Source organism: Rhinopithecus roxellana, chromosome 5 (assembly GCF_007565055.1).
Source record: "Rhinopithecus roxellana isolate Shanxi Qingling chromosome 5, ASM756505v1, whole genome shotgun sequence".
NCBI classification, from domain to species: Eukaryota; Metazoa; Chordata; class Mammalia; order Primates; family Cercopithecidae; genus Rhinopithecus; species Rhinopithecus roxellana.
Window position 1 is genome coordinate 151,564,780 of NC_044553.1, and position 22,145 is coordinate 151,586,924.

Consider the following 22,145-nt stretch of genomic DNA (forward strand, 5'->3'; position numbering starts at 1 on the left):
ACACCATCCCTGGGTGGCTGCAGAGAACAGGAAACGCCCCTCAGGGACCAGACATAGGACACAAGAAGATGGCTGGCAGCAAGGGGACACACATCCTCTTCAGTTACCAGCACCTGAACCCAGAGGACGGCAAACAGCCCCAGCTCCCAGGGCCCAGCAGCCTGGAGATCCTGTGCACAGAGGCCCAGCTGATTCTGAAAAGCCTCTCATTTTTGCAGAGTCTTTCTCAATGCCTTAAAATCTAAAAGTTCTCCAAACACAGGGATGCCAGGAGGAGGTGAACAGAGAGGTATCATGGTAGGTTTTATTTTTAGATGCTGGAGTGGAAAGTGTCCAGTCTGGCTTCGCTCTGGTGCCCAGTCACCACTTCCTCCCCCAAGCCACCACTGAAATGAACAGCATACATGTCTAGAAAGATTTTGCAATGCTTCTTCTGCCCCGGACATTCTGACACAATGGCTCCAGTCTCCTGTTCCTCCCACAGACCGAGCGGATTAAAGATTTTAGTCTAAATCTTCCCAGAACGCCATACAAATGAAACTCGCTGACCCCTGTCCATCTCTCATCCTGTCCTTGAGCGGTGGGGGTGACACCCACTGTGTGACAGTTTGAGGTCACATGTGAACAGGATCAGGCATGGGGGAAGGCTGTCTTGCCCTCTCAGGCAGTGTGTTTGCTGGGGAGCGCCTGAACTCACTTCCTCTGAAAATGGCTTCCACAGCAGTTCCCCCAAGTGGCTAGGTGGAACCACAGGGCAAGCCGGGGCCTTCCTGAGCACAGTGAGCCCCAGCTGTCAGTCTCAGGCTTACTGTGGGTAAAGTAGCATCTGTAAAGGATCCGTGGATTTCCAAGTGAACCACTATGGAGGGATAAAAGGGAAATGGGAGCCACCACATCCTAGAGCTGCAGTGGTGAGAGACCATCTAACCCCGCTAAGAGACGTACAACCACATCTCCTCTTTCCACACCTGTACCCCTGGCAGGCACTACAGATCAACCCCTGTTCCCACCCACTCACAGATTTAGGATCCTCCAGGCCACCAAAACCAATCAATCAGAAATGGTCCCTGAACACACACCCCTAAGCCATTCCTGAATTCCAATATCCCTCACTTGATGATGGAGAAATTAAAGCCCACAGAAAAATTCAGTGCACGTTGGGCACGGTGGCTCATGCCTGAAATCCCAGCACTTTGGGAGGCCGAGGTGGGCGGATCACCTGAGGTCAGGAGTTCAAGATCAGCCTGAGCAACATGGTGAAACCCCATCCCTACTAAAAATACAAAAACTAGCTGGGTGTGGTGGCGCGCGTCTGTAATCCCAGCTACTCAGGAGGCTGAGGCGCGAGAATCGTTTGAACCCGGGAGGCAGAGGTTGCAGTGAGCTGAAATAGCCCCACTGCACTCCAGCCTCCACTCCAGAGCGAGACACTGTCCCCCCCAAAAAAAACCAGAAAAGAAAAAAGAAAAATCTAGTGTACATCATGCAATTCTGCAGAGCCAAGAAGAGCCTGGACAAAAACCTAGAGCTGCTGAGAGGCTTCCAGAAACTACCTCCTTACCCCAAAACAAATCTCACACTTCCAGTGATAAGTTCAACAAACTACCAGCAGGGAGGTAAGGAGGATCCTTTACCAGCCCCACCCGTCAACCAGCCCCAGTCTGGTCCCAGGAGCAGGGGAAACCTGGGGCCTGCGATGCTGAACCTGCAGGAATGGGGACGCCGCTCTCCTATGGCCACTGAGGGAAGGCCTGGAGCTAAAGTTAACAGGGGTGGGCTAGAAGAGCTCCCCAGTGGGCTTTTTGAAAGCCCCTTAGATATTCTAACAGAGGCCAGCACCTCTTCTGCCCTGATCTAGTCCCCAGCTTGGGTTCCCCTCTCTGCAGCTACAGGCAGATGAGGCCCATAGGGCAAGGACATGGGATGCCAGCCCAGCTGCACAGGCCACAGAGTCACCCTCAACGGGGACAGCAAGGGGAACACAGGACATGGCCAGGTCACCATCAGGTTTACCAAGTACCCATTAGGCGCCAGGTACAGCCTTTAGTGCAAATAACACAGCCTGCCCCTCACACAGAGTCTCAGAGTATTTTGATGTTTCCTTCCTCCCCCTCCATCCATCCTTCCCTCTTCTCTCCATCCATCCTTCTACCCTTCCCCCCTCTCCACCCTTCCTTCCTTCTCCCTCCATCTTTCCACCTTTCCCCTCCCTCCAAGATCCTTCCCTCCCCCTCCATCCATTCTTCCTTCTTCTTCCATCCATCCTTCTTTTTCTAGTTAATGAGCACCTGACCCAAGTCCACCCAGGGTGAGGTTACACAAAGCACAAAGACACAAAGACAACTGAATGTCTAGCTGGGTGCCTACTGCCCCCTCACCCTTCCCACACCCACCCCAACCTGACCACTGCCACGCACACCCCCCTCAGCACTCCCAAACCAACCCTCTCCCCACTGACAAAGCCACAGCAACCCTCCAAACCCAAGAAGCCCCAATTGGAGTCTTCCCAGCCCAGGGCAGAAACCACATCAAATCCACAGGGGTGCTAAAAACAAGCTGCACGTGAAGAAGAAAGAAAGCTGTGTCTGACGCTGGAGGAGAGGAGGAGAGGAGGAGAGATGGAGAGGTGGGCGCCAAGGGCCCCCCTACCCAAAGAACCACAAGGACGCGTGTACTCACCTGCACAACTTCTATCCCTCGCTTCCTGTGGAGAAAAACAAAGAAAACAAGCGTTACTCCAGCAGGCTGGACACGTCCTTTCTGAAGGTTCCCAACAGCTGGCTGAGGGCAGGACCATGAGGGGGTTTCAGGAGGAAGCCAGCAGCTGCGCCTCTCCTGCCACTGTCCCAGAATGGCCATGTCTTCCACTCCCAGCCACTCCTCACACCACCTTCCCGCTGAGAGGGGTGGCTCCGCAGAGGGACTTGCTGGAGTCCTCCGGAAGCCCCACACCAGCCACCTCCCTCTACTCCTGTGCCAGGCCTCTGTCAGCGGAGTTCCAGCCTGGTTGTCCCAAGGCCCCTGCCATCGAATTTACCACCGTCCCCCACCACCTGCCGTCCCTGCTGAGCTCAACCCTCACGGCTCCCCCGTCCTCCCCATCAGGCCTCACCCCAGGACCTGCCACAGCCAGTCATGTCCCAACCCATCCACTGCCACACACGGGAAGCCCCACAGTCCTGCCCACTGCCTTCCCAACGCCCCACTGACGCCTGCCCCAGCCTCGCCAACAGCCTCCAAGCTGCACTCATGTCCCCCACATCCTCGCCCTTCACACGCAGTCCCGCGGCCACCACATAACCTGACTCTTGCCACCCAATGTTAAGAGCCTCATGGCCTGGGTTGGGGTTTGCCCAGAACACACAAAGGCTTTCTGTTGACTCCCACCCTTCCCTTCCCCACCCATGTCTTTTTGTTTTGAGACAGAGTCTCACTCTGTTGCCAGGCTGGAGTGCCATAGTGTGATCTCAGCTCACTGCAACCTCTACCTCCCGTGTTTAAGCGATTCTCCTGCCTCAGCCTCCTGAGTAGCTGGGACTACAGGCGCCCGCCATGATGCCTGGCTAATTTTTGCATTTTTAGTAGACATGGGGTTTCACCATATTGGCCAGGCTGGTCTCGAACTCCTGACCTTGTGATCCACCCACCTCAGCCTCCCAAAGTGCTGAGATTACAGGCATAAGCCACCATGCCCAGCCTCCCCTACCCCACGTTTCTTACTGTGAGCCCAGGAAGTGCCCACCTGTGCAGCTCTGGCACACAGGGCTTTCTCCTCCCTGGCCCTGGTACCCACCTCACACCCCAGCCTTGAGGATTCCGCTCAGCATAGCCTCTCCAGGACGCCTCCCCACCTGGAAGAACTTAAGGCAACCACTGTCTTGGCCCTTTGTTCTGGGGTATTGATTGCTATGAGTCAGGGATGAGTGCTGGTGTAGGGCCACCAGGACCTGCAGGACCAAAGCGCCCAAAACAGCATGCTGTGCACATTGTGCCGGGAAGAAAGGCCTCCAGCAGATGCTCAGAGACGGCTGCAGCCAGGCAAGGTCAGGAATCTGTGGTTTACTCACCCAAGCTCCTTGGAGCAGGGACTATGCCAAACTTTAAAGCTATGTGTGCCCGTGCCCAGCTATGATACCCCCTGGCACACAGACACTCCTCAACGGCTGCTGGCAGACGAAGGTGTAAATGTGTAACAATTTAGCTTAGTGGCCGGGCGCGGTGGCTCAAGCCTGTAATCCCAGCACTTTGGGAGGCCGAGACGGGCGGATCACGAGGTCAGGAGATCAAGACCATCCTGGCTAACACGGTGAAACCCCGTCTCTACTAAAAAATACAAAAAACTAGCCGGGCGAGGTGGCGGGTGCCTGTAGTCCCAGCTACTCGGGAGGCTGAGGCAGGAGAATGGCATAAACCCAGGAGGCAGAGCTTGCAGTAAGCTGAGATCCGGCCACTGCACTCCAGCCTGGGCGACAGAGTGAGACTCTGTCTCAAAAAAAAAAAAATTTAGCTTAGCTCCTGGGCCCAGCACTCGGATGGTACAACAAATGCAACCTCCACAGTCTGGGCCCTTGAGAGGCTCAAGGCCTTAGGGAGGAGATGGGCAAAAGCCCCGCAGGAACCTTTGGGCACCCCTGCTGCCTTGTTTCATGGCACAGCTGAGGCGCTGCCCACTAATTCCTAAATCTGTTTGTCAGCTCATTCAGTGAGGGCTTCCTTAGCACCTTCTGATACCAAGGCACTGAGCGGAACCTCACAAAGGAGCCACTCCAAGAGACAGGAAGACAGAGGCCAAGGAGAGCTGACCAGGTCCCACTGTGGGAAGCACCCAGCCCACCTTTCCTCAAACCCCCGACACCTCAAAAGAAACCTGGGCCCCAAGGAGTCCAGTTTGAGAACCACCCTGGTTGAGGCATTCAGGGACCCTCAGCGTCTCTTAGCTTCTCTGCAGTTCCTGTAGGAATGGTGGCCAATATCCATCTGCTTCCATGATTTCATGAGGGACAGGGGAGACACACAACAGCATAGCACTGGGCCACCAAAGCCCACAGCACAGTGACAGATAGCATCATGAGGAACCTGTGCTACACCCAACCATCAGCTCACAACCTGCACCGTTTCTGAGCACCTGTGGACACCTCAGCCCCTGCCTCATTCCCAATCATCCTGGCCCCCACTGAAGGGATAAGAAAGCTGCAGGAAGCGTCACTGATGGGAACCTGCCCCAGGACACACAGCAGAGGACCTTGAGGAGCCAGCCCAAACTCCAGCAACCCAGCTCCAGGATGGAAAACCCAAGCCCCAAATCACCCAGAGTGTGAACCGCACAATGGGAAAGGCCAGGGACAGAGGAGCATAAGTGACCCACACCAGTTGGCGCAGACTTCCACTGGGCTCTGTGCCAGGACCTCGGTTTCCCTCTGAGTCAACCCTGCTGGCATCCAGGTTATCTCAGCATGTGACTCTCATCTCTTTACTGAGGTCAATTCCAATCAGTCTACATTTTACATCATCCCAGGCAGTCCTCCCTCCCTTAGTCCTAAAAAAACAGTCTCTAACTCTGAAAACAGATGGAACACATAAAATAAGAAAGCAACAAAAAAGTAATCTAGAGAAAAGATCGGCTGCAATCTTAAGTGGGGTTGGGTTCCCAGGGGCCACAGCAGTTCCTCTGTCACTCAGAGCTCCAAAATAAGGATAAACTGCAACAGTGGCAGAAAAGAGGGGGCCACCCATGTATGCTGCACACCCCTTGAAGCTCACCACTCACCAATACCTTCTGCAGCCTCATAAGGGTGGCAGAGTGGTTGCCCCATTACCTGCGGAGCAAGCCGAGGCATGGGAGACTCGCAAAGTGCAGGAGCTGGCCCCGAGCAGGGCTCTCCCCACACCCAGGTGTTCACCAGGTGCACTACCGTGGGCAAGGGTGGCACCAAGCAAGGAGGCCTGGTCTCCAGCCTCCAGGGCCTCAGTGCAATGGAAGGACCAGGAGGTGGCAGGCAGAAAACTGCATCCCCTCTGGTGGTGGAATCCCATGCGCACCACCACAGCCTCTTGGGAAAATAAAACAACCTGTCGGGCTGATTTTTCATCGGGAAACTCCTGCAGAACAAAGGCACCAACAACCTTGATGCCCTAAGAAGCACGTTCCTGAAGTCCCACCATAACCAGAAAGTTCAGAAATTGAATGATGAAGCCAAAGGGGAAGAGGGAGAAGGATGGAACATGAGGGACAGTGGGAAGGAAGAGAAGCCAGAGCACTGGCTGTCAAGTGACTGACTGTTCCTCCTAAAAACCCTGGATCCACAATCTCACCTCATCACCCCACAGACAGGCTCAAGTGTGCAATATGTTTCCAGTTCTGCCCTGTTAATTACCTACCTGTATGCGATAGCAAAACACTAGCAGCAAACTAAACCGCAGTCAAAGGAATAGTACGCAGCAGTAAAAAGAACACAGAAGGCCTCCAGGCACCCACAAGGAATTATCTCCAAGACGTTGCTGTGTGAAAAACATAAGATGCAAAACCCTGTGTGCTGTAGATAACTATCTGTGTTTAGAACAACATCCGGGACAAGCATGTGTGCTTGTGTACACTTGGAGTGAACCTGAGGGTGCTACAGAAAAATGATCATGGCAGGGCCCCTGGTCAAGGACAAGGGCAGCTGGGGTGGCCGAGGGACTTCCTTTTCACGTGTCCCCTCATACATCACTTCAATGTTGTGCCAGGGGCCTATAACATGTTATCAAAAACTGGAAAATATATTTTTTAAATTGTTTCTTTTTTTTTTTTTTTTGAGACGGAGTCTCACTCTGTCGCCCAGGCTGGAGTGAAGTGGCGCGATCTCCACTCACTGCAATCTCTGCCTCCCGGGTTCCCGCCATTCTCCCGCCTCAGCCTCCGAGTAGCTGGGACTACAGGCGCCCGCCACCTCGCCCGGCTAGTTTTTTGTATTTTTAGTAGAGACGGGGTTTCACCGTGTTAGCCAGGAGGGTCTCGATCTCCTGACCTCGTGATCCACCCGCCTCGGCCTCCCAAAGTGCTGGGATTACAGGCTTGAGCCACCGCGCCCGGCCTAAATTGTTTCTTAAATAGATGCTTGATAAAAGCACAAAGCAATTGATCAATGGAGGACACAAGACAGAAGAGCTCAGGGTGTATCGTGAAAAGCTTCCAACTGCTGCCCCAAGAGGAGCTGAAATGAGGCCTGCAGCGGGGACCACCAGAACTCGCTACGGGTTCTAAGGCCATGGAAACGGTCTAGTACCTGGAAAACAGACTGAGGGGCGTGGGCTGTAGTGTTAACTGTGGCCACGGGGCTGGGTGATGCCAACAAAGTGCTGTGGTTTTTTCTTCCTACTTCCCTGTGTTTTCGAGATTTTCTACAATGAATATATATGCTACCCTCAAAACTATAGGGAAGGTAACAATAAAAGTTACAATTTAATTTTTTTTTTTTTTTTTTGAGACAGAGTGTGGCTCTATCGCCTAGGCTAGAGCGCAGTGGCATCTCAGCTCACTGCAACCTCCACCTCCTGGGTTCCTGCCTCAGCCTCTTGAGCAGCTGGGACTACAGGCGTTCGCCATGACGCCGGCCAATTTTTAGTAGAGATGGGGTTTCACCATGTTGGCCAGGCTGGTCTCGAACTCCTGACCTCAAGTGATCCACTCAGCTCGGCCCCCCAAAGTGCTGGGATTACAGGCATGAGCCACTGTGCCTGGCCTACAATTTAATAACTTTTAAGTTTCATTAAAAACCTTCAGCCGGGCATGGTGGCTCACCCCTGTAATCCCAGCACTTTGGGAGGCTGAGGTGGGCCTTCCAAATCACCTGAGGTCAGGAGTTCGAGACCGGCCTGGCCAACATGGTAAAACCTCGTCTCTATAAGAATACAAAAATTAGCTGGGCATACCAGCGGGTGCCTGTAATCCCAGCTACTTGGGAGGCTGAGGCAGAAGAATTGCTTTAACCCAGGAGGCGGAGGTTGCAGTGAGCCAAGATCGGGCCACTGCCCTCCAGCCTGGACAACAGAGCGAGATTCCATCTTAAAAAAAAAAAAAACATCCTGTACCTGCGAATAATTTTATAGGCTCTAAACTGTCATTTTCTTGATAAATATTACATTAATATATTAATATTAATAAAATAGGAATAGCCAAGTATAAACATGCTTTTCCAAAAGCTGGATTATTAATGAAGGGAGGATCCGCTTTGCACAAGGAAGGCTCTCCCCGGAAGTCCAAGGAGCTTGAACCCTTAAGGAAGTTAAAATACTCACAAAATGACTTGATGCTTTCAGGGGATGAGGCTGGCAATAAGAGAAGGCTTCAAGGAGGAGGCAGCATTTGCCATCTGGCAGAGCAACTGAAGGGTAACTACAGACAGGTGCTGGGAAGAGTACTTATAGAGGAGTAAGGTGAGTCCTGCACCCTCCCCAAGGGGTGTCCAGGGCTCTGGAAGCATAAAGCCCTCTCAGGGGGCGGGGGCTGAGACGCAGGACAGAGGATAAAGGTGGGGCACGCCTCCGAGGCCCAGGATGTCACCTGGTAGCCCAGCCCTTACCCATGGGCCAGTGGGTCCCAAATGCCAGGGCAGATAACCTGAGAACCACCACTGGGGCGTGTCAAAAATCCTCATTCAAGGCCACCCTGAAGCCTCTGATCCAGGAGGTCTGGGGGCAGGGCCTGGGAAGAATTCAGGGTTCATCACGCTCTGGGTGCTGCTCAGGAGCGGCTGGGTATGGGGACAGCTGCTTGTCCACAAGAGCGACTCCACGGGCTTCTCTGTGACCAGTGGAAGCAGGATCTGATTTGCTAGGGGAGGACATAAGACGGGTAGGGGGCAGCCCTTACAGGTCTTGGGAACAGGAGTAAAGGAAACCTAAGAACTAGAAATAGCTGTGAGGCTCACAATCTGGAAGGAGCAGACCGAGGAACTGCGCCAGGCCCAGGAGACGAGAGAACATCACAGGAAGGCAGTAGCACTCCATTGTTCAACCATGGTGGTACCAAGAAGTGATCACAAGCCCAGGACTGAGCTTTGCAGCATTCAGAGGCTTAGATGAACATAATTCGGGAGGTAGGTGGAAGGGGAGGAGGTGGGTGAGCCCCTGAGAGCAGAACATGGAACCAGATCCCTCTGTACCCTGTGCCTCTGTTTTCTTATCTGTAAAATGGGAGAATCCTAGAACTCATCCCACACGGGCTTTAAGGGAAGCAGAGTCCAGGCCTGGCACAGTAACTGGCTCACGCCAGAGACGGGGTCTTGTGACCTGTGCTCTGCCCTGCCACCTTGCCTTCCTGCCCTTACAGAACTGCGCCTCCTCTAGTCCACATGACTGGGGGCGGCACAGCCACTCCAGGGGTGGGTACGTGACCTGGCACCTCACTTAGCAGCAGGACGGGAGCAGGATCCAAGCCCCGGTCCTGGTCCTTTACCAGACGGGTCCTGGAGGACTGTCTGCAGTGCAAATGGCACTGCCTGGAAATGCTGGAGGACACCACTGCTTCCATGTGGCGAGAATCCAGATGAGCCCAAGGCCAACCAGGAGAAAGGGCCAAGAGGGCTCCAGGAGGGCAGGTTCCCTGGCCAGACCCGGCCGCGTGGGGCTCGTCCTCTCTGGAGCTTCAGCTGCAGATTTCTGCTCAAGCCAGCTAAAGCTTTCTGTCACTGGACGCTGAGCAGCAGGGGCCCTGTGAGTAACAGTGGTTACCACTTCTGAAGATGATGAAAATTAGTCTGGATGACCCAGCACTGAGGGAGAGGGGATAAGAGAAAACAATAAAAAGGATCAGAGCAGAAGTAGAAAAGAGTGATACGGAGCAGAGACACGTCCACGGCATCCACGCCACCACCAGGCCACTGTAGCACAGTACCAGGTGTGGCGTCAGGAGGTAAACACAAGACACTCTGGGATAACAGACCCCATCCAGCAGCAGGCCTGCCACACAGCAGAGCAGGGCACAAAAGTCTCAGGGATCATGACCAGCAGCAGGCATGGGATGTGCCGCTGAACGGCCCAGGGTCTCAGCTTTCATATCTGTTAAATGGATATGACCTTTCCTGCCCAAGAGGCCCTCCCCAGGGCAGGTGTGGGGACCTGAGGGCTGCAGCAAGTGAAGTACATGAAATGGTGAAGAAGCAAGGGAGGAGAGTTATACCGAGAACCACTCAGGGAAGTGGGAAGCCAGGCACATCCTCATCCAAGCAATGTGTGGCACAGTTCAGTAATTGCTGATTTCAGGCACCCAAATAACAAGACCCTTTGGCATCTCCAGGTACCAGGCGCTGGGGAAAAAGCCCCAAGTTATGGTCCCCCTTTCCCTGCCTGCAGAGGACAGGGCCCACACCGTACCCCACAGAAGCCCAGGATGTCTCCCCAGGACTTCAGGCTCCTAAACAGATGATTGGGCCCCTATCACCCATGTGTGTTGATGGCCATACTGTTCCCTTCCTCAAATACCATCCCCTCATCACCACCTGACCCCCCAGGTCAGCTCCTCTGGAGAACCTGCCTTGGCTCCCACCCTCCTCAGGCCCCACCACCCCAAGCTGCCCACACCCAGCACTGGGCAGAGAGAAAGGCTGCTGGGTTCCATAGCACTGACCCCACCAGGCTAATGCTTGGTGGTGAACATCAATGGTGGCCACCAAAGCTGGCAATTTCCCTCCTAGACACTCAGTGCCACTGTGTTGTCCCTGCCCCCAGTTAGGCATGGCCACATGACTTGCCTTGGGCAATGAGACATGAATAGAGGTGACCATGTCCCCTCCCGGAAGAAGCATTCCATTGCCAGCACCCAGGCCTCCCCGACCTCAGCAACAAGGAAGCACATGAGGCTGCCACCCACCAGCAGAGCCAGCCAAACCCACCACCTGGAAACAGCGCTGGCTGAGTGGTGACAAAGTCAGGCTAGGAACCAGAAAGAAACAACTGATGAAGAGGACTTTCAGCCAGCGCTGATTCCCAACTATGGGCAACTGTGTGTCCCCACGAGGAGATTCAGCAACACCTTAAGACCTTTTTGATTGTCACACTGAGGAAAGTGCTACTAGAATCCAGTAAGGAAAGGGCCCCTGTAATGCACAGGACAGCCCCTAAAACAAAGAATTATCCAGCCCCAAACGTTCACAGTGCTGAACTTAAGAAGTGGGATACACACTGAGCCACTGCAGGGCAGATCACAGCCCCCAAGAGTCTCTGGATCCAGAGTGCATGCTGAACGAGTTGTGAGTAAACCTGTTTCCTCTGGCCTCTCGGGGCTGTTTGTCACTGCAGCCTAACCTGGCCTATCCTGACTAACAAGCACTCTTTCAGGGACACAGTTGTGCCTTGTGTCTACAGCCCCAAATTCTTAGCAAAAAACCTGCCACGCAGGCATTTGGAGGTGCAGCTTGGAAGACACCAGGGGGAGGCAGCGGCAGCCTCTCAAACCCTCCCAGAAGGGACCCCAATCTCCAAATGCCAAGGCTTGACCTAAGTCTGCCTTTGCCAGGCGCCCTTCCTCAGCTGGCAAACTCCTGCCCACCCACCAAGAGCAGCTCAAGCGCCCTCCTCATCAAAAGGCAGGAATCATGGCTTCCACTGAAGACTGCTCCATGCTTGGCATCAGACCACGAGCCCCTCAAGGCCAAAGACGGCTCTTTATTTCAGTATCCCTGTGCCCCCTGCAGACCCTGGGCCTGGCAGGCTCTCTGCAAACACTCCCCGAGTGCTGCCAGGTTTCTGGGCCAGGCTCCAGTCCCGTGTCCCCTGCCTGCCTGCTCTGTGGCATCTTGGTTCACTTGCTGATTATTTGGTAATTTGGATTTTCCTCCTATTAACAGTGCCAGAAACTGAAATGGCCCAATATAAAGACAACATACGAACAGAATTTTAAAGCCAGTACAAACATTTGAATTGTCTGAACAGCTCTAGGGAAGAACCAGATAAACTGGAAGCTGCCGTGTGTCTTTTTTATTGAGTGGGGGCAACTTTCCTTTGACTGGGGAGTCACCAACCACCTTACCTGAAGACCCTCCCCCAGTTTGGGTGCCCCACCTTGGGGAGGCAGGCAGAGCCCAAGGCGCCCCTCAGTGCAGGCATAGCAGCCTGAGTCAGTGCACTCCCTCAGACCCAGAACAGCTTCCAGGGGTGCCTGGAAGCAGCTTTTCCCAGTGAACAGGACACGAGTGAGAGGCAGAGTGGGTAACCCACCTTTGGCACCTCCTGGAGAAGTCATCAGAGCTGCAGGGGCTGAAAGCAGCACAGGGACTGAGATGCCTTTGAGACTCCCCTCCTCGATTCAATTTTCAGGAAGGAGGAAGGCAGGCGAGGGCAGGAGATCACGCGAGGCAGTGTTCTGCCACATCCAAGGGGTCGCCACTTCAGATCGGGAATCATCCTGACCTCTGGCTGATCACAAATGTTAAGTCTATTCCCTTAATGGCTCTCGACATCCCCACTTTTTAGTACGAAAATTCTCGACTTGAAATCGTTTTTGAGTCTTTTACTACCCCCTTGCAGATGCAGTAATTTTTCTTTCCCCTAATTAGGGATGGGACCTAAATTGTGGGAAGCAGGGGAGAGGGCTGCTGGGAGAGGGAGGTGGTGGGGGCAGGCTGGCAGGCTTGGTTCTAGCACCTCCTCCCCTCCCCACCACCCCCACTCGCCCATGGCCGCCGTCAGTCGGCCAGCCTCAGGGCTAAAGATTCAGTTGGTTCTCTTCACAGCAGCTTCTTAATCCCAAGAATGCAAAGTCGTTTAGTATCAGCCTAATGAGTGAGGTAGGCTACTGCGGGAAGGGAGGCAGAAATTCCCGTGACATTTCCCTCCCTTGGACTCTCTGCGGGAGGGAGAAGCCTGCTCAGGAAAGCCTGAATTGTTCTAGCACCTATCCTCAAGGTACCCCACGCTCCTAAAATAGCAGCACAAGTGCCTGTGTCCCCAGCCTGCGTTCTGGATGCTGACACTCTTTGAAAGGCTGTGTTCCAGAGGAGACTGAAAGACTTCACCCAAATTCTGCTGCCAACACTCCTTACCTGGCCTAAGGGCTGGGGGCAACTCCTGGTCCCTGGATCTCAAGCTCTTAAGGTTAAGTTGTCTTTGCCCTGCTGCTGCACCTTCAACCACAGGCAGGGAGAGTTTCCTGGTCTGATTTTGGTCTTCTCTGTCAAGCACTGGGCTGGCCTGGGAGCAGAGGCGGACCCCAAACCGCAAACCCTGCCCTGAGATGCTAGCTGCCACAGGGCAGACCAGTGGACTACATGCCACGCCCTCTGGCGGGTGTGCCACAGGCCCTTAAATAGGACAAACACCTGGGGGACAGAGGAGGCACAGGGAAGTCTCAGTAGAGCTGCTGTGTGAGCCAGGCCCTGGAGGGGAGGGAGAGGGAAGCTGCCAGAGCATGCTGGAGAAGGCCTGCTAAGCACCAGGAGAAGCAGAGGCAAAGACCAGGTCATGGGCACTGGGGTTTCCTGGGCCCCCCGGCCACAAGCATGAGTCAGCCCTGACCCCATCTCAGAAAACTTAAACCACAAGGCCCCTTACTCGAATATCTCCCTGGCCCCTCAGATATTTTCAGGATGGCAGGTCAAAGGAAAGTCCCAAGGTGTCAGGTCACATGGGCTCTGGCCTTGACCTTGACCCAGTCCCTCCCTTCTCAGTCACAGATTCACCCGCAAGCCCTGAGAAGAACAGGGTAGGAGAACACTGTATTCGCTTCCCATTGCTGCTGTAACAAATCACAAGAGTAGTGGCTAAAAACAACACAAACGTATTATTCTCTTAGGGTTCTGAGGTCAGAGGCAGGCTTCCTTTTGGGGGCTCCAGGGAGAAATCGATTCCTTCACTTTCTCTAGTTCTACAGGCTGTCCACATTCCTTGGCTTGTGGCCACAACACCCCAACCTCTGCTTCCACTGTCACATCTCCTCTGACCCTCCTGCCTCCTTGTGATTACACTGGGCCCACCCAGGTAATGCAGGAACATTTTCTATCTCAAGACCACTCACTCATTCACATCTGTAAGCCAAGAGCAGTGGCACGTGCCTATAATCCCAGCTACTTGGGAGGCTAAAGTGAGAGGATCACTTGAGGCCATGAGTTTGATGCTGCAGTGTGCTCTGATCCCACCTGTGAATAGCCACTGCACTCCCACCTGGGCGACATAGTGAGACCCCCATCTCTAAAAGATAAAACTTTAAAAATCCCATCTGTAGTCACGTCACATTCTTTTACCACACAAGGCAGCACATTCACAGGCTCTGAGGAGTAGGACCTGCTGTCTTTGGTGGGGAGTGGCAGGGGCCTTTGCCCACCACAACCCAAAGGCTCCCACAGCTCTGCCATCCTAGGGTTCTCAGACACCACCTGGAAGCATTCACGTGTCAGGCAGGAACGAATGAGGACTCGTCAGGAGTTCGTAGGGGGCTTCAACAGTCAATGAGGAGTCGATGGGGAGGAGCCCAGCATTCAGCTTCGCACGGTGCCTGCAGATTCCCAAAAGGCACTGGGTACAGCCCTACACGGCCACAGGGGTCCCTGATGGGAATCGGGAGGAAGAAGCCCAGGGAAGGGATGTGGGGGAACTGGGTGCTGGAGACCAAAGGCTCCAGGCCTGGAAGCCTTGACTATAAACTGGGGAGCTGGGTGATAATTACTGACACTTGGGCTCATCCTGAGGCCCATGAGCGGTGCCCAGGCACCTGACCCTAAAACAGGTGGTGCTTCATCAGCTACCCGAGACTTTCCAGTTTCAGAGAGAACTCCAGGCGCCTGAGCATGACCCAAATAAACGAGAGGCTAACACCTGTAATCCCCGGGCTCTCTCCTTCCCCGCCCAGGCCTGCTCTCCCTGTCCCAGGCGGAAACAGGGACACAGGAGGTGGTGGCGGGACTAGTGAGGGCCAGGCACTCTGCCTGGATCTCAGCAGCCACTAGGTAGGTACAACGGTTGCCTTTTCTTTTTTTTTTTTTTTTGAAACAGGGTGTCCCTCTGTCACCCAGGCTAGAGTGCAGTGACAGGATTTCAGCTCACTGCAGCCTTGACCTCCCGGGTTCAAGCGATTCTCCCGCGTTCAAGCAATTTTCCCACCTCGGCCACCCAAGTAGCTGGGACAACAGGCGTGTGCCACCATACTCGGCTAATTTTTGTGTTTTTAGGAGAGACGGAGCTTCGCCATGTTGAACAGGCTGGTCTTGAACTCCTGACGTCAAGTGATCTGCCTGCCTTGGCCCCCTAAAGTGCTAGGATTACAGGCATGAGCCACTGCACCAGGCCTCTTGTTTTATTTTTTGTAGAGACAGGGTCTCACTATGTTGCCCACTAAGTTGCTGGTCTCAAACTCCTGGGCTCAAGCAATCCTCCTGCCTTGGCCTCCCAGAGTGCCAGAGTGCTGGGATTACAGATGTGAGCCACTGCGCCCAGCCCATCACCTCTTTTCAAGTGGGGAAATTCAGAGCAGTTCAGTTTCCTGACCAAAGACTCACAGCAGATAAGAAGCAGAACCACAATCTAAACCCATCCAAATACCAGTAATTCCCAGGCTCCTTCACTCCCCACCCAGGCCCGCTCCCCCCAAATCTGTCAGGAAACCCTCCTCATCCCACAGCACTGTGTGACTTCCTGGGGAGAAAAGGGACCTGTGTTATGGCGGCGGGGCGGGGGGGGCACCAGGTCTGTTGGGGATGAGGCTTCCGGGATTTCTGGAAGAGGGTCGTTCTGGACAGAGCTGCCTCTCCACCCAACCACCTGCTGCCCCAATCCTCCCTCAAACCTTGACCCCAGGAGGCCCGAAGATGGGTGCCATTGCCCCAGGGGCCCCAAGACCTGAGGAGCAGCCCCTGAGCAGGCCTGAAGTGAAGGTCCCAGAAGGCACTTCCTAAGGTCCAGCCTCTGGCATGTCAGGACGCTATGGAATAGACACACCCTGGGTCAATTCAGCCCAGAAGCCGGGGGAGCCGGCACCCTCTTCCTCCCCTCTCCACAGGGTTGACAGTCCTTCTGTCCAATAGCAAACCTTCCAGGCAGAAGGAACCCTTCCTATGAAGTAGATTTCAGCTCAACCACAGGAAGAGTTTGCTGGCTTCCAAAGGAAGGCAGTCGAGATGTGATGAGCACCCCGTGATAAGAAGGACTCAAGCAGATGCCAGATGCCCACAGGCAGGGAAGAGAGGCCAATCTGTGGGGAAGGAAGCAGGGCTAATGTTTTAGCAGCCCCACCCCACCTCTAAAGGGTTCTACCAATGAGACAGAAATCAGCTGGGTCACAGGACTGCAGCTCATGAGAACGGTAGGTCAGCTGGGCCTCTGGAGGAGGTGAGAATGAGCCTGGGGCCTCAGAGGACCCCAGTGCCAAGAGTCAGCCTCAGAGCCAGCTCTTGGCAGATGGGCACACCCCCCATTTTCTTCCTGCCGGCGTCCAGGCCTGTCAGGCTCTGCAGCTGGGAGCCATGGCTACAGTCCCCAAACAGCTGGAAGAAGCCCTCAGAGCCCCACGCAGGGGGTCACAGCTGCCACCAAGCCAAAGCCAAGAGGCAGGACCCTGGGCATTAGAGAGAAATGTCAAAAGAAGGATGCAGAATTCCAGAAGGGCAGAAGATTCTGAGGCCAGCACGGGCGGCCTCCCACTCCCTGAGACACACAGCTCTGCGGAGCAGGCCACCAGGCAGCCTCCCTGCTGTCCCTGCACACACACTCTGCACCTTCTGCATCTGAAACGCAGCTCATCACCTCCCAGCCGCTGCCCAGACTCACCCCTTGGGCTTCCCTCACCCCCACCACTCGGGCCTCTGCAGCAGGTGTCTACCTCTTCACCCAGCAAGTCTCGCCCCATCTGCTCCTAGCACACCGGGCTTCCTGCCCTGCCCCCACGGGTCGGTTCTTTCACACTTCCGCCCACCTGCCCATGCTGTCTGCCCCTAGAACGCCCCCATCCCTGCCTACCATGGACAACATCGGAAGCCTCTTCCTCGCACCATCCTCTCAGAGGGCGCTCCAAGAGGAAGGACACGGAGGAACCCAGGGTGCTGGAAAGGGCAGTAGGACCGAGACCTGAAGGGCCAGCACATGGTGTATCCTCCTGACCTGAATGCCTCCCACGTGAAGGACAATCCAGAGTCCACTCTGTGCCAACCCTAAACATCCAGCCCATATCCCTGACTGGTGTGCTAGCAACCATCCTGGAGAAACCCTACTTGTCAGGATCAGAACTCAGATAGAGAGAAATGAGCCCCATTTGCAGGGGGTGGGCAATGGGGGCTTTTCTTTTCTTTTTTTGGTCAGCGTTTTCTGGAACTAAATTCTTCCTGATGAGGAATAAAACTCCAGGGACAGGAGGAATGTCTGGGGACCTGAGGGGTAAGACGACTCCTGTGCCAGTTTGGATACCTGGGCCAAGAAATGCCTTTTTTTTTTTTTCCCCTGAAACTCATCTGAACTGGATTTTCTGTCACTTGCATTCAACAAGAGCCCTGGCTGCTTCAATGTCCAAATCAAAACATCACCTTCCATCATTTCCATCACCAACCTGCGCCTCCAATCTTGAAAACAGACCCATCCTGTAGCCAAGCCAGAGGCCCCCATCGTCCTCCCCTGCTCTTCTTCCTCATCCCTTCCTCCGCAATCACTGTGGAAAGGTTTCCCTGGGGCTTGCAGGCAGCCAAGGGCCAGTGGTCCCTCTCCCAGGGAGATGGCTCACCATGTGCTGGGAGGAAAGGCCGGAAGAGGAAGGCAGATGGCCTCTCAGCTGAGGAGGGAAAAAGAGAATCCCCAATAACACTAGCTGGCTGATTGCATATAATTATGAAGAGAAAAAGTTCTTTAAAATTAGCTTCCCAAATACAGACATAATTTCAAGTGTCCCTTGCGGTGTGATTACAGCACCAGTCCAACAAATGTTTTACCGTCAGTACAGAATGCTCAGGCCCCTGCAGGCAAAAAAATAACGAAGCCAACAACAGCGCCAGGGCCAGACAGCTCCCACAGAAGCACTTCCAGCTGCCCAGGAAAGCACCAGGCCAGGAAGCCCAGCCCAGAACCAGTCTTGCTCCCCTCCACAGCTGGCCTCGGGCTCTTCCCAAGAAGGCACCAGGCACATCATTCTTCATTCTCTCTTTTTAATCTTCAAGGCCTTTGATGTTCAGACTCAAATGCCAAGAGCAACCAGCTAATGTCAACAAGGATGGCTTCACTTGCTGTGTCCCTCCTATGCTGGGCTCTACATATCGGTTTTCCCGTCTGGAAAATAGCATGGCCAGGCGTGTAACTCAGGACACTGCCGGAGGGTGGAATGAATGAGGCTGGCACATAGTGGCATCCAGTCAGTGTCACCAGCTCCTCCCCGAGCTCCTCCCTGCCTCCCATTTAACCGCATTCTTCAGTCTTCAGATGTGGCACCTGAAGCTCAGAAAGGCTCCAGGAACCATTCAGCTAGTCAAAGAAGAGCAAGGAAGCAAACCCAGCTCTGCCAAGTCCAACCTCCATGCTCTTGTCACACTGGGTCCTTGCTGGGCTTGAGGGATGACGGGAGGTGCCACTCCTGGGCAGCACTGGCAGGCCGGGTGCACTCGGACCTCGACTGCTGCTTGGCCCTCCTTGGGACCCTCGGTCTGGGCCTTGATTTTAAAGTACCACAGGCTCTGGCACGGTGTCCAACCCCCATGGCTCCCTTGTCCCCTAGACTCTCCACCTCATAGGGCCCCCCGTTTTTACACAGAAGAGAGCCCAAGAACCCTTTTATAAGCAAGGCCCAGAACTGAGAGGGACTTATCTGAGTTCACAAAGAAGTCAAGTCAGGGGGAGATTAACACACTGTCACCAGGCACCCACGCTGAGCCCAGCATGGGGAGGGTGGGCACACTGGCATTCCCAGCCTCCACCAGCACCCATGGAAAGGCTACCACAGCCCCATTCCAAAGATGCAAAAATCGAGGCTCAGGGTCCCCCACAAGGACCAGAATGCCAGGATTTTCCATCCAGGCCTCCTGACCCCCAGACCTGAGGTCCTTACGGCACCACAGAAGCCTGGAGCAGGAACCCAGGCGCTCTCACTCCCAGGTCACATCAAGCACACGTGAGCACACAGCCACACAGGCCTTGACATGGGTGAGGGAGGACAGCACGCCAGCCCCCAAAGCAGGCCTGACCCACTGCCTAGAAACAGAGCTCACCAGGTGGCAGAGCAGCCAGGCTAGGACCAGAAGGGAATGATGAAGGACCCTCAGCCAGCACTGGTCCTCAACGGAGCAATTTTACCCCCACTCAGAGGACATCTGGAAGTACCTGCAGACATTCTTGGAAGACGAGAGTAGTACTGGCATTCAGCGGGTGGAGGCCAGGGATGCCGCTGGGCACAGCTGACGGGCAGAGCCTGTGGGGAACCCAGCCAAAGCTGGGCCTAATGTGGTCCTGGCTGATGCCCACTGGGCCAACCAAGCTTCCACCCCATGATAGCCAGGGCACCCTCTGCCCAGCCCCGCTGCATTCGACTCAGCCTCCAGGCACCAGGAGACTCCAGCATGGCAGGGCTCAGGCCAGGGGGCTAGGCTGAAAAGCGCACTCCCCTGCCTCAGCCGCACCCACCAGTCACACACTCACCCACCCCCCAGCCAGGGCGCCCCAGACCACAATGGTCTTTCCCTAGAGGAACCTCTGTCCCAGATCCGACTGCCGCTTCACCTGGTCTTCACGATGATGCCCCCAGCTCTCCACATGCTCATTACCACATGACCCCTCACCAGGATGGCTCCTCAACAAGCAGGATGCCGTTCTGTGACCAGTCCAGGCCCACATGGGCTCAACACTCATCTGCTGACAGCACAATGGCAAATACCCAATCTGTGGAGCAGACACGACCCACGCCTACATGGACACAGCAGAAAGGACAACGGACACTGTCCACAGGGTTCTAGGGCCTCCAAGGGCAGAGCTAAGCTGGGGTGTGCGGGCTGCCCTGCAGAGCCCAGCTCTCTGCCCTGGCCCCGGTGGCCAGGCCGTTTCGGCCCTCTGTGTTGTAACTGTGCTAGTCCTCAAGCCGCCCTTGGGGTGGGGGGATGTAGCCCTCCTCCCAGTCAGAAGTCTGTGTGCTCCAACATCATCTCCTCTTCCTCCACTCCCCAACCTCCCCTTCCTCATGAAGTCGGGCCTTGACCTCAGTCCTTCCTTCCCCCCTCTCAGCTCTGCACTCAGGTCAACAGTTTCCCTAAACCAATGTTTGCAAACATGAATGTGCCGTCTGTACTGGCACCTCTTGGGGCCCTTTTAAAACACAGATTCTGAGTCCGTGGATACAGGGTGTGTGGCGATGCTGAGGAACCAGGAGTGCTGAGGCCACCGGCCCCAGACAGACAACATCCTGAGTAGTTGAGGAGTAGCTGAGCTGCTAATGAGTCCTCAGACCTGGATGGACTCTGAAGAGTTGATATCCACCGCCACCGTACTACCTAGACCACCACTGCCTGGACAATCGCAGCAGCCTCCCCCCACCCAATCCCACAAGCCCCCACCCTCCACCCAGCAGCCAACCTCACACACCTGCTATGGCTTCCCCAGGCTTCAGGGTAAAGCCCAAGCTTGTATGGCTTATAGGATCCTGTGCAATCAGGCCTCAAAGGGATCCTCACCCCAACTGCCAAGCTCTAGGCAGACTAAACTTCTCTCAGCTCCTGGGGCGCTCCAGCCAGGCCCCTACCGCCTCAGCTCCACCTCTCCCGGGAGGAGGGAGGGTCTGGGGGCATCCAAGCTCTTACACCTGGGTGGTCTAGCAGAGGTCAGTCAACCTCTGTGAGGAGCCTCAGTTTCCTCCTCCATTCTACCCGAGGATATGTGGGGCCTCCTCCTCCTCTCTCTTCCCTGCCTAGCGCAGTCCCTTGGGCCAGGGGATTGGCAGACAGACACTGGCAGGTGGCCGCTCTGTGGGTGACTTAAGAATAAGACAGAAGGGGCCGGGCGAGGTGGCTCACGCCTGTAATCCCAGGACTTTGGGAGGCTGAGGTGGGCGGATCACGAGGTCAGGAGATCGAGACTATCCTGACTAACACGGTAAAACCCTGTCTCTATGAAATATGTAAAAAATTAGCCGGACGTGGCGGCGGGCACCTGTAGTCCCAGCTACCTGGGAGGCTGAGGCAGGAGAACTTGCAGTGAGGCGAGATCATGCTACTGCACTCCAGCCTGGGCAACTGAGCAAGACTCCATCTCAAAAAAATAAAAAAAGAAGACAGAAGGAACCAAGAAGCAGAGCTGAATCACCGCCGGTATGGGCTTTTCCAAAAACTCACCTATGTCCATGGCTCAGAGGAGGCTGAGAGGGGACATCCTCCCCAGGCCAGCCTATGACGTCTCCCCCAGACCAGCAAGCAGTGCCAGGCCGCACACCACCCATACAGCTAAGTCACCAAGGAGGTGTCAGCTGGCTGCGGCCCCTGGGAGCTAGGTGAAGCCATCACGTTATCAGTGCATGCCCTGTGCTGGGTGCTAGACAGACTCCTCATCTCCCCTCACACCAGCCCTACGATCGTCTCCCTGGCGGAAGCTTAGGGACACTCAATGACCTTCCAGGGCCACCAAGCTTCCCAGTGAGGCAGCCAGGACCCGAGCCACTGAACCCGCCTGCTCCATGGTCTTCACCACTTGACATGTGTATGTCCACACCTGCCAATCAGAGCGTGGGGACAGGACCCACTGCAGGCACAGGGAGAGGCAGCAGGTGCTCCTCCCCCAGCTAGCCCACCACTTCCTCAAGGCTCTCAGCCCAGGCTTCCAGGGGCTCCCCGCGGCCACCCACCTGCACTGGCCCTACATGCCCAGAGTCCATGTTTGGAGGACTCCTGGCTCCAAAGAGTCACGCCTTGGCACAGGCTTGCCTGCTTTCTCCACTACCTTCCATCGTCTGTGAACAAGCTCCCTGCGCCCTCAAACATACCTCTCAAGTGTCACCACCCGCGGAAAGCTTTCTTCTGTCTTCCCAGATAGAGAAACTTGCCCTGTTCCTCGAGCAGGGTTCATCTAACCCTTCACCTCCTGTCTCTGACTCCCCAGCAATGGTGTCCCGGAGTGTGGGAGGAACTCAGTACTCCAGCACCTCACATGGTGTCTGAAACCCAGACCACAGTACCACCACCACAGTAATACCATCCACTGCTGATTGGGGCCTACAATGGGTTATT

At 55.0% G+C, this 22,145-nt stretch overlaps 1 protein-coding gene across 1 annotated transcript in view; it reads right to left on the reverse strand.

Annotated features, from left to right (window-relative positions):
- The window catches only part of ITPK1 (inositol-tetrakisphosphate 1-kinase), a 182,511-nt gene that overhangs the window by 133,930 nt on the left and 26,436 nt on the right, over positions 1 to 22,145 (reverse strand). The window contains exon 2 of the mRNA XM_010384507.2: positions 2,680 to 2,704. Coding sequence (XP_010382809.2) covers positions 2,680 to 2,704 — 25 coding nt within the window. The remainder of the gene's footprint in view (positions 1 to 2,679; positions 2,705 to 22,145) is intronic.